General features: G+C 41.9%; 1 protein-coding gene across 2 annotated transcripts in view; it reads left to right on the top strand.

Moving 5' to 3' along the window:
• The window catches only part of ADCY5 (adenylate cyclase 5), a 472,164-nt gene that overhangs the window by 383,816 nt on the left and 75,909 nt on the right, over window positions 1-12,439 (top strand). For both annotated transcript variants that reach the window (XM_029605225.1, XM_029605224.1), the window contains exons 13-14: window positions 5,057-5,173; window positions 6,888-7,052. In XM_029605225.1, the coding sequence (XP_029461085.1) occupies window positions 5,057-5,173; window positions 6,888-7,052 (282 nt within the window). The remainder of the gene's footprint in view (window positions 1-5,056; window positions 5,174-6,887; window positions 7,053-12,439) is intronic.

Raw genomic sequence — 12,439 nt, 5'->3', positions numbered from 1 at the left:
CTTCTCTGCTCCTGTAATTAGTAATTAATAGAGAGCTCAAGCACGCATCCAAATTTCAGGGGTATCTCTTCCCGAGTGACACCAATCAGAATTCCTTTCTCTTGCGCATCTGACATCTCGTAATCTCTTTAATTATTAAGGCACATCTCTTAAGCTCTTAAACTAATTAAGAAAACCCATCTGTCTTCTGGGAAGCTGGACCTCTTCACATTGTAATCTTCAGGTTTGAACTTGGTATCAAGGGGAAGACTGATTTCAAACTGCTATTATAAGCTGATTTGATTTAAAACTAAATTAGCTAAGTACTGACCTTTTATGATAAAATCCATTTCTTGCCCTTTTTTTCTATAGCTTGCAAATTAAGTCAGGTCAATAATGGATCAGCATTTAAAAACGATGTTAGGCTTTGTTTGCTTTGAAGCGACGGTTGAACATAGAAAGTCCCAGAGTGCAGGCGTTCAGAGCTCTTTTGTCCACGATAATCCGTGTCTTCCCGGAATATCACCTGAATATTAATTGCTCAACAGTGGACCACAGAAGGAATCCATTGTTTCAAACAATGCAGCGCCTTGTGTCCTGGAAAAGCGTAGGCTGATCTGAGTAAATAGCAGCCGCCTAGGAACTTCCTCCTCCTCCTCCTCACCTCCGCTGTGAGAGCTTCTGCGTGTGAACTGTACAGCACAGCTTATCTACTTTAAATTTAATTAGCTTCTCACGAACACACTTTTTTTAGAAATTCAGTTGAGGTTTACCTTGCTTCCAATCTTATTGCTGTTCATTTTATGTGGAAGGGTCAAGAGCAGGACCACATAAAATGAACAGCAATAAGATTGGAAGCAAGGTAAACCTTGACCCCCTGTTTTACCATATTTGCTATTTTTCTTCTTCCATTTTGAATGTTTGCATTCCTGACAACTTTCCAAGCTTCTCTTAGCTTTTCCAGATTTTGTCACCTGCCTTCCTCTTTCTGTGATCTCCTGTAGTTTATGAGCACTAACCTTTTCTCCCTTACCTTTTCAGCTACTTTAGGAAACCATAGTGGCCTTCTTTTTCCTCTTTCTTTCATTTACTCTCCTAACAAAAAAGGTGAGTTGCCCTTATAATACCCCCTTTTGGTTTTGCCCACTGCTCTTCTACGTGCCCTAGATTTTCCCATCCAGCTAACGTTGTCCCCTGTTTTAACAAAGCTAGTTTTCCTGAAGCCTGGGACCCTCGCCTTTGAATGAACCTTCATCTCCTGCGTTCTGATACCGAACCACCCCATCCAGTGATCACTGGATCCCAGATGATCGTCAGAGATACTGTCCCTGACCCGTTGGTAAGCACCAAGCCCAGTATCGCCCCTCTCCCGAGTGAGTTCCGTTACCGGTTGACAGAACAGTTGTCCTTGCAAAGAATCCCAGATCCCCCTGCTTCTAGAAGAAACTGCGCCAGGATGTCCCAATCAACATCCAGCAGATTTCAATCCCCTAGCAATAGAGCCTCCCCTTTCATAGGAATTTTGTGACTTCTCCTCCATTATAAATCTCTGTTCATTTCTTCTGTCGCTGATGGAAGTCTGCATATTACTCAATCTTTCCAGATTAGCGCTGCTGTGTTAATACGTTCGCATTTCTGCTGCATGTACCCTAGAGTCCTGCTGGTCTACTTATGGCCTGTGATTCTACCGATGGCTGCACTAAATTGCAAAAGGAAAAGATCCCTCGATTTACATTTCCCAGATTGTTATTATCACATAAGAGATACAAAGATTTTTGTAACTGTGCTCCAGTTTAGCAATCACTGTAATGAGTGTTTCTTTTCCATTTATCTGAATAACTATATTTATTACTTTAGCTACAAATTAATTCTTATAACCTAGATTTCTGGAGTGCAATAATTAAAATAGCAAAGCAAATATAAATATATGTATTAGATTTTTAGTTTGTACTTTTTGCATTAGATGATATTATCCTGAAAGGAGAACTGTACTGTGTGTTTGGCAATTCCTTGGTGTATCAACTGATCCCTGTATGTTTAGGCTAGAAGAAACTATGATAGAACTGGAGGTTATGCGTATGGTTCCACCTAGGCCAATGCTAATATTCTGATTTCTAATATCTTATATACGGAGAGAATGCTTAATAATTGCCTCTTAGATAAATATATTATTCTTACTGATCATGGGTAAGGAGTGTTGTTTCTTACAAGGTGTTTAACCATAAGGAAATCATGGAAATCCCTCTGCTGGCGAGTGAACGGAACAGTAAGAATAAAACCATTACTTCATAGGCAGACATTATGAGACCAATTCACTAAACTCTAGTTTGACCATGCATGCTAAAATCACACTTAACATGTTATTCACTAAGATGGTGAAATGCAGAGCACACAATTGCTAAAAAAAAAAAAAAAAGAAGTTCCAACCTCCTTTTTTTTACCTGCACTCTAATGGTAAATGAATGATTGTGTGGTAATCGTTAGTTATTTTATTTGACGTACCAGCTTTCAGTATTATATCAAGGCTCACCATGCTGTTCGCCACCTGTGTGCTATTTTGCGCAGGAGCGGTGCAGCTTGTCTGTGAGCTCCTCCCTCTCCCTCCAAAATGTAGAAATTGCAAGCAAGCACCAGCTCCCACTATCAGCACCAACTAGATCCGGGCTAGGAAGACTCTATTCTTGGGGAAGGAGGTGATTGTCAAACAGTTTGGTGGGCTCGTTTTCTCTACCGTTTCCCTTCCTGCTCTTGGGTTTGTCTTCTGGTGTGGTTTTTCTCAAGCTGTGGTGGAAAAAGGATCCACAGAAAAGGCAGGTGCCAATCTGTATGGCTACTCGTTTCCCTTGGGCAGTGTTCCGGGAGGAAAAAACACGCATGCTTTTCCTTTGAGAACTGGTTCGGAATCAGTGGGTAAAAGCGTCCATGTTCTTCCCATCTGCCCGTATAGATTTGAAAATTGCCTCCCTTAAAGGTAGATTTTAAAAGCGTGCTCACGCAAATACAGCCACAAATGCTCACGTGTGGGCCGCACGTGAACGGCGTGAATTTTTAGAAGCCGTGGAATACATGCGTAAAATACCTGTGCGCGCGTCAGGAATAAGGGGCTGGAAAAGGGGCAGGGCATGCGCGTTGCAGGGCAGGGCCAAGACTTGCGCGTGTCACTCCTAATTATAAAAAAGGTTGACAGTAGCGCGCTTCGCCATGTTATCCAAGTAACTTTACTGCTGGTCCCGATGAAGAGCAAGTCTGGAGATCTTGAGCTTTAGGGCTTTCAGCAAAGCGTGAAGATTCGGGGTCAAGAGTGGGGTTTGTAGAATGAAGAACCAAAGGGTCTTTAAGAACATAAGAAATTGCCATGCTGGCTCAGACCAAGGGTCCATCAAGCCCAGCATCCTGTTTCCAACAGTGGCCAATCCAAGCCATAAGAACCTGGCAAGTACCCAAAAACTAAGTCTATTCCATGTTACTGTTGCTAGTAATAGCAGTGGCTATTTTCTAAGTCAACTTGATTAATAGCAGGTAATGAACTTCTCCAAGCCCCCCCCCCCCAGGCAGGCTCCCATTCATATCCCCAACCCATACCACAGCAGGCTCCCATTCATACACACACACACCCAGGGAGTCTCTTCATCGGGAATAGACAGGGAATCCTGTTCTGCTGCTCCTCCTCATATTCCAGCCTCTGAGCTATACAAAACTCTTGCGGCTAGTACTTCCACCGTGGCCTCCTGGGTCTTTTTCGTCCTAGACGCCAGTAGGGTGGAAGCTGCCGGCAGCCTCGCGGGCCACCTCTTCTCTTAGGTCGCCGGTGAGAAAAGGGTCCACTGGTGGCCTCCCGAGCTGCCTCCCCTCTTCGGCTGCTGCTGCGCTGTCTGTGCATGTCTGGCAGCACCAGGCTTGCTCAGGGGGCCCTGTGACAGGGTCGCTTTTCTCGGGCCACTGGGCAAAGCAAAGTGGGTGGGCCTGAGCTCAAAGTGGGCAGGCCAAGGCCCACCCGTGGTTATGAAATTGCTCACGCAATTGGAATTTTATAAAAGTTGAACGTTTGCACGTACGTTTCATTCATGGTCTAGGGGCATTCGAGTTGGGGTCAACAGTTACACACATTAAGTTGCTATTTTAAAAGACACTTAGGCGCGTACATTTGAGAACTTGCTTGCATAATTTTACAGCTGCTAATTATCTGGCATATTTGATATCAGACTTGTTTATTGTGTATTATTGACTGAGTGGGAAGTCTGGGGGAACTGGGGGGAGTTCAGGCTGAAGAACCAGGAGGGCCTCTCTGACCTGGAGTAGGACTGGGCGAACCATTAGACTAATTGGTAAACTGGTTAATTACAATTTATCATGCATGTTTTTAAAATAGGCTGACTTACACGCGTAAATTGGGTTTTACATGATTAAGACCTACTTCATTTTCACGCGTAAAATAATGTGCATGTAGATTTTTAAAACAAGTAGGAAAAGTCAGCGAGTTCAGTGCCTTGCGTGGATTCGTGCATAAGCACGCCTATGCACATATGTTGTGGGGTAGGGCTACATGTATTTTGTAATACGCATGCATATTATACAGGCAGGTTATAAAGTACTATTGTAGATTTCCGCGCGGCCATATGTGTGTGTTTATGCCGCTGCACGGAGCTGTTTGACGGTTATCCCCCCTGATTGGATTTCAGTGAATCAAGGCACACAGCATAATGACTCAAATACAGCCGGCTGAATGAATTTGTTATTGCTGTTCTAGCACTTGGATCTGAATGGAATAAAATCGCTCGCTCTACACTGAATAATGCTGTCGTCTTCCTCGTGGTACTCAGTAAATGGTTGCCCTTTCTACAAAGCCACTGCTGTTGTACAGTAATTGTGTTAACTAAGTGGTCATACTAATAAATGCAATTTTTTTTTCCCCTCATCTTTAAATCTAACACTCTCTTCAGTACTCAAACAATGCAAAAGCATCTATGACTTGCAGAGCTGGCAACTGTTCTGATTAAAGGTTGTGTAAAGATCCATGACCTTAAGGTTGTTGTTTTTTGTTTTTTTTTAATTCATTTACCCTTTATTTCATATCCAGCTTTTTCCATCTCCACTCCAAACTCTCTCCAGGAAGATCGTCCAGTCCAAAACCAATAGCACCTTAGTTGGAGTCTTCACCATTATGCTGGTCTTTGTCTCTGCGTTCATCAACATGGTAAACGCATTATCCGTCTCCTGCTTATGGAATCGTAGTATTGCTCTTTGCTAGGAACTTTGAGCTGCAGTCCTAGTGTACAGGAAATAGCCCAGCATTTTCACACTTAGTGGGCGTGCTAGAGGCTGTCATTGCAGCTCCTTTAATGTGCTGCTCACTGAAGGCTTTGTGCTCTTTTGTGAACAACGTGTTAAAGTGCTGCAATAATATGCATTAAAAATGGCCATTACTGCTTGTTTTTAATCGCAAAAGCTTTAAGAGGTGGTGTAGTTAAAGTTTTGTATTAATAACGGCATTAACAGAGATTTTTTTACATTAAAGCGAATCATTTTACATTAAACTGAGCTGATTTTCATAATTTGTCAATTAAATCATCTCACTGAAATGAGGGAATCCAATATTAAAAAAAAAAATGTAGCCGGATATGTCGGACTTATCTGGCTAAGTGGTGCCGCTGAATAACCCGGGGGCAGCGAATGGGCAGATTGGGGAGGAGATGAGTTAACTGGATAAGTTATCCGGCTAACTCCGATATTCAGAGTTAGCCAGATAACTTATGCGGCTAACTCGGGTTGAGCCTTAGGGCTGAATTTCCTGGCTACGTTAGCCAGGTAAGAGTATCTGACTAACTTGTCGAGCCGCACAGAGGCCGAATATGAACCCCCTTAATGCAGTAATCGCACTTATGTACACTTTGTTGTTTTTTGACGAGTTCTGATGTTTTCAGATATTATGATTCTGTTTTTGTTGGCATTTAAAATGTTTTTTTTGTTTGTTACTCTTGTATATCATTTCAAGTGACTGATTAAAGTGTTTAATACATTTGCTAAATAATAATAATGAAAAAAAAAAGTTTACCGTTAATACAAACATGCTAATGCTGCTTTAACGCACATTTAGCACTGCTGCAGGCATTTAACACAGTTTAGGAAAAAAGGACCTCAAGGGAGTTTATAACCAGGACTCTTTTTCATTGCTTAGGTTGAACAAAGTACTAAAATTCAAATTAATTACTTATGCCATTTTTAAGAACAATTAATAAAAATTCACTAGCCCTCAGCTTACACTGATGATCTGATCCCTGTTTGTCTTTTTTACTCCCCTGTGCCCAGCTAAGTAGATAGTCTTCAGGGATTGGGCAGCAGTAGCACAGTTGCATCCTAGGGGTGAGAGGGTTAGGAACCAGTCCCGGGGGGGGGGGGGGTGTTGGACCCAACTGACCAGTCACGTGCGGTAACCACGAACTTAGGAAGGGCTTCATGTAAACTCTTCTCTCCTCTCCCACCCTGCCTCCTGTCCCCACACAGAGGTCAGGGGATGTCTCCGGCCATGTGGAGGGTTGGTTACGTGACCAACCAGAAAAGGTCATCAAAAAAAGTTACTTTGAGCATTGATTGCACTTACAGAAAAATTAACAAAACCTGTCATAAAATCAGTGCTACAGAAAGATGGACTGACTTTCCCGGTGCTGACCATGGTGTATACCAGTAAACATAGCTTCTCTTTTGAGACAGCAATTAATGTAGTGTACATAAAACTGATGACGTGGGACCATAACGTGGAACCCCAGCGGAATGGCTATCCTAGGGTGACTTCCATAGCACACAGTTTGATGCACCAAATTCCTTAGCACTGCGTCCATGAAGAGTAATTGGAGATGTCTCCAGTATTAGCGTCAGGCCTGTGTCTGAACCTTTCCTTTCTCTTTCTCCAGTTCATGTGCAATACCAAGGATTTATACAGCTGTGTGGCGACAGAGAACAACATCACTCCCAGTGAAGTGGGCGCCTGCCTCGTCCGCAATTCCACCTTCAACTATAGCCTTGGTACGGTGGAGGGCTTCTGCGGGAGCACCTTACCCAACTGCAACTTTCCAGAGGTACCTATAGAAATTAAGCTCTCAGAATGACTCCAGTGGCCCAGGTCTACTGCACCGTGCTCCAGGGTGCAAGATAGATCCTTGGGGGGGGGTTGATTTTAAAAAGCGCTGCTTGCGCGAAAATGCCCACCCCTGCGAGAGTATGTAGGCTTGCGCGCGAGCAGTGCAGATTTCAAAATGCCGTGAATTATACGCATCTATATACCCGTGCACACGTCAGAAATAAGGCATGGGCATTCCAGGGTGGAACCAACATTTACGCATGTAACTCCGTATCTTAAACCGGCAGCGCACAGCGACTTATTATTTGCATAACTCCTGATGGTGAGCAAGCCTGCAGATCTCACGTTTTGAGGCTTACACGACAGGGTGAGGGGTGTGGGTCAACTGGGGGTCGTGAGAGACAGAGAACTGAAGGGTCTGGATGATCTTGAAATTGACTGAGCAAACTGATGGGCTAATTGGATAAACTGGAAATGTCCCTCATGCGAGCAGGTTTTAAAATCTGCTTACCTGCCCGCGTCAAAGCCATCAATTTCTTAAAGATACGCAAGGTAGGTTTGCTCATGTAACCTCTTGAAATTAGGAGCACACTTACCTGTGCTAGGTGTATTTTAAATCCTAAGCACGTAGACCCATTCACAATTGAAAATTCCAGCATATGTTCGCTCACATGCTGATGGGCCCCCGCGCTCGTTTTAAAATTAGTCTGCAAGGTACAATACTGTCCTGACAGCAGCATTCCTATTCTGTTCTAGGCTGTGAATAACGCAGTTGTTCACCCATTTTGTCTTTATTTTGCTTCAGCTGTGTAAAGTGCGAAAGCGGAATAAAAATCTAAATAAAATAAATTTGTTTCTGCTCTGTCCAATGCTTACTTTGTTTTACAAAAATGTATTTTACTTTCTTAAAATTAATTCTGGGCGCCATAATTGTCCTCCAAATTTCTAAAATCCTGGGAATCAAGATCTGTCCCAGAAGGATGGAGGGCAGTGCTCTGTACCTCACCAGGGTAATTTTCAAAGCCATCTCCATGGGTAAAACAGCATTTTATCCAAGGAAAAGGGTTCTTCAAAAACTGCCCAGCCCATGGTGAAACGGAAGGGTAGGCTGCAGGGAGTTCCCCCCGGGGGAGCATTGCCGTGGCTTGAAACGAGCGCAAACACCTTGCTGAGTCTCAACAATCAAACTCTTCCCTTCTCCACGTGCCGGAGACTGGCATCGCCATCTGATGATGCAAGCCAAATGGCCCGGATGCAGGCAGGAGACTGGTGGTGGCCACGAACGGAGCACTGGGATCCATCAGGAGAGGTTATAGGGGACTTTTGCCACCCATCATAGGTGACCAGAAGATCTTGGATAATGCTGGATTGTCATGATTGCTCAGTGGAACAGACAGTTTAACGTGGCTGCTCTTCCTGGAATCTCTTTGGTGAGTCTGCTGTGGTCCCTGCTTCGGACTCATCTTTAGATCTCTTCACTCCTAAGCCTCCTCTGATAACTTTGGATAATATTTGGAGCATCCTATCTTCTGTTGAACAGTCCTTAATTTCCCTCACTACCACAGTTCATATGTTTGTGCCTCGGATACAAGTGCAAGAAACAGTCATTCGGAACAACTTGAGAAATTGGAATCAACTGTTGGGAAGTTCAGAATCCTTTGATCCAAGATCGAACTGTGACTCACCATAGGCTTGAGAATTTAGAAAATTCAGTGAAATCTCTTAAGAACATAAGAACATAAGAAATTGCCATGCTGGGTCAGACCAAGGGTCCATCAAGCCCAGCATCCTGTTTCCAACAGAGGCCAAACCAGGCCATAAGAACCTGGCAATTACCCAAACACTAAGAAGATCCCAAGTTACTGATGCAATTAATAGCAGTGGCTATTCCCTAAGTAAACTTGATTAATAGCAGTTAATGGACTTCTCCTCCAGGAACTTATCCAAACCTTTTTTAAACCCAGCTATACTAACTGCACTAATCACGTCCCCTGGCAACAAATTCCAGAGCTTAATTGTGCATTGAGTGAAAAAGAATTTTCTCCGATTAGTCTTAAATGTTCCCTAAGAAAACTTGATTAATAGCAGTTAATGGACTTCTCCTCCAGGAACTTATCCAAACCTTTTTTAAACCCAGCTATACTAACTGCACTAATCACGTCCCCTGGCAACAAATTCCAGAGCTTAATTGTGCATTGAGTGAAAAAGAATTTTCTCCGATTAGTCTTAAATGTGCTACTTGCTAACTTCATGAAATGCCCCCTAGTCCTTTTATTATCCAAAAGTGTAAATAAGTCACATCTACTCTTTCAAGACCTCTCATGATCTTAAAGACCTCTATCATATCCCCCCTCAGCCATCTCTTCTCCAAGCTGAACAGCCCTATCCTCTTCAGCCTTTCCTCATAGGGGAGCTGTTCCATCCCCTTTATCAATTTGGTTGCCCTTCTCTGTACCTTCTCCATCCCAACTATATCTTTTTCGAGATGCGGCGACCAGAATTGTACACAGTATTCCAGGTGCGGTCTCATCAAGGAGCGACACTGAGGCATTATGACATTTTCCATTTTATTAACCATTCCCTTCTTAATAATTCCTAACATTCTGTTTGCTTTTTTGACTGCTGCAGCACACTGAGCTGACGATTTTAAAGTATTATTTACTATGATGCCTAGATCTTTTTCCTGGGTGGTAGTTCCTAAAATGGAACCTAACATCGTGTAACTACAGCAAGGGTTATTTTTTGCTATGTGCAAAACCTTGCACTTGTCCACATTAAATTTCATCTGCCGTTTGGATGCTCAATCTTCCAGTCTTGCAAGGTCCTCCTGTAATGTATCACAATCCACTTGTGATTTAACTACTCTGAATACTTTTGTATCGTCCACAAATTTGATAACCTCACTCGTCGTATTCCTTTCCAGATCATTTATATATATATATTGAAAAGCACCGGTCCAAGTACAGATCCCTGAGGCACTCCACTGTTTACCCTTTTCCACTGAGAAAATTGACCATTTAATCCTACTCTCTGTTTCCTGTCTTTTAACCAGTTTGTAATCCACGAAAGGATATCGCCTCTTATCCCATGACTTTTTAGTTTCTTAGAAGCCTCTCATGAGGGACTTTGTCAAACGTCTTCTGAAAATCCAAATACACCACATCTACCGGTTCACCTTTATCCACATGTTTATTAACCCCTTCAAAAAAATGAAGCAGATTTGTTAGACAAGACTTCCCTTGGGTAAATCCATGTTGACTGTGTTCCATTAAACCATGTCTTTCTATATGCTCTACAATTTTGATCTTGAGAATAGTTTCCACTATTTTTCCTGGCACTGAAGTCAGGCTCACTGGTCTATAGTTACCCAGATCACCCCTGAAGCCCTTTTTAAATATTGGGGTTACATTGGCCACCCTCCAGTCTTCAGGTACAATGGATGTTTTTAACAATTGATTACAAATTTTAACTAATAGAACAGAAATTTCATTTTTGAGTTCCTTTAGTTCCCTAGGATGCATACCATCCGGTCCAGGTGATTTGCTACTCTTTAGTTTGTCAATCTGGCCTACTACATCTTCCCGGTTCACAGTGATTTGGTTTAGTTTGTCTGACTCATAACCCTTGAAAACCATCTCCGGAACTGGTATATCCTCAACATCCTCATTAGTGAACACGGAAGCAAAGAATTAATTTAGTCTTTCTGCAATGGCCTTATCTTCCCTAAGAGCCCCTTTAACCTCTCGGTCATCTAATGGTCCAATTGACTCCCTCACAGGTTTCTTGCTTTGGATATATTTTTAAAAGTTTTTATTATGAGTTTTTGCCTCTATGGCCAACTTTATTTCAAATTCTCTCTTCGCCTGTCTTATCAATGTTTTACACTTAACTTGACAATGCTTATGTTTTATCCTATTTTCTTCAGATGGATCCTTCTTCCAATTTTTGAAGGATGTTTTTTTGGCTAAAATAGCCTCTTTCACCTCATCTTTTAACCATGACGGTAATCGTTTTGCCTTCCTTCCACCTTTCTTAATGCGTGGAATACATCTGGACTGCGCCTCTAGGATTGTATTTTTAAACAATGTCCATGCTTGTTGAACACTTTTAACCTTTGCAGCTGCACCTTTCAGTTTTTTCCTATTTTCCTTATTTTATCAAAGTTTCCCTTTTGAAAGTTTAATGTTAGAGCTGTAGATTTACTTATTGACCCCCTTCCAGTTATTAGTTTAAATTTGATCATATTATGATCACTATTGCCAAGTGGCCCCATCACTGTTATCTCTCTCACAAAATCCTGCGTTCCACTAAGAATTAAATCTAAAATGGCTCCCTCTATTGTTGGTTCCTGAACCAATTGCTCCATGAAGCAGTCATTTATTACATCCAGGAACTTTATGTCACCATCACTTTAAAAAATCTTTATTTATTTTTGTGCGATACAGAAGAATGATTGAGACTTCGTGTCCATTTTGAATCGGCAAATACTCCTATGCTGATGTTATCTAGATGCCCCTGAGGAAGCTCTGTTAAGCGAAACATCGGCCGTGTTGGGCGCTATTTACATTATGCATTAAGAGAATGCTTGCTATCTTTTATCTTCACATTATCAATGGAGTGAAGTACAGAAGTCCTTTGGACTATTTTTTATGATATTGAAAAACAAAAAAATACACAAAAATAGTTTTCACACAAAAATAAATAAAGATTTTTTAAAGTGATGGTGAATGATTAGAAGTCCGGTTGGATTTGGGTTTGAATCACAATGTCTGGCTTGATGACACCATCACTATAGGCAATCATTTGAATTAAAAATCAGTTCCCCTCTTTTTTGACAGTTTTCCTATTGGGTTACTGTATTGACTCTCCTTAATACAATTTTTTGGTAATTGAAATCTCCCATTATTATTGCACTGCCAAATTGGTTGCTTCCCTTATTTCTCTTAGCATTTCATCATCTGTCTGACCATTTTGTTCAGGTGGACGGTAGTATACTCCTATCACTATACTCTTACCCAACACACATGGGATTTCTATCCATATAGATTCTACTGAGCATTTAGTCTCTTGTATGATCTTTATCCTGTTGGACTCTATACCCTCCTGGACATAAAGTGCCACACCCCCACCAAGTTGATCCTCCCTATCATTGCGATATAATTTGTACCCTGATATAGCACTGTCCCATTGATTATCCTCCTTCCACCAAGTCTCTGTGATCCCACTAACTCTCCCATCTTACTACTTAGACTTCTGGCATTGGCATACAGACATTTCAAAGTGTGTTTTTTTGTTTGTATTAATAACCTGCTTTTCAGTTGTTAGGGATAATTTGGAAATCATTAGCTTTGGTGATTTTTTACATATAGGCACATGGACTATGTT

The sequence above is a fragment of the Rhinatrema bivittatum genome, chromosome 6 (assembly GCF_901001135.1).
Source record: "Rhinatrema bivittatum chromosome 6, aRhiBiv1.1, whole genome shotgun sequence".
Taxonomy (NCBI): domain Eukaryota; kingdom Metazoa; phylum Chordata; class Amphibia; order Gymnophiona; family Rhinatrematidae; genus Rhinatrema; species Rhinatrema bivittatum.
This window is presented reverse-complemented; position numbering and strand designations above follow the sequence as displayed.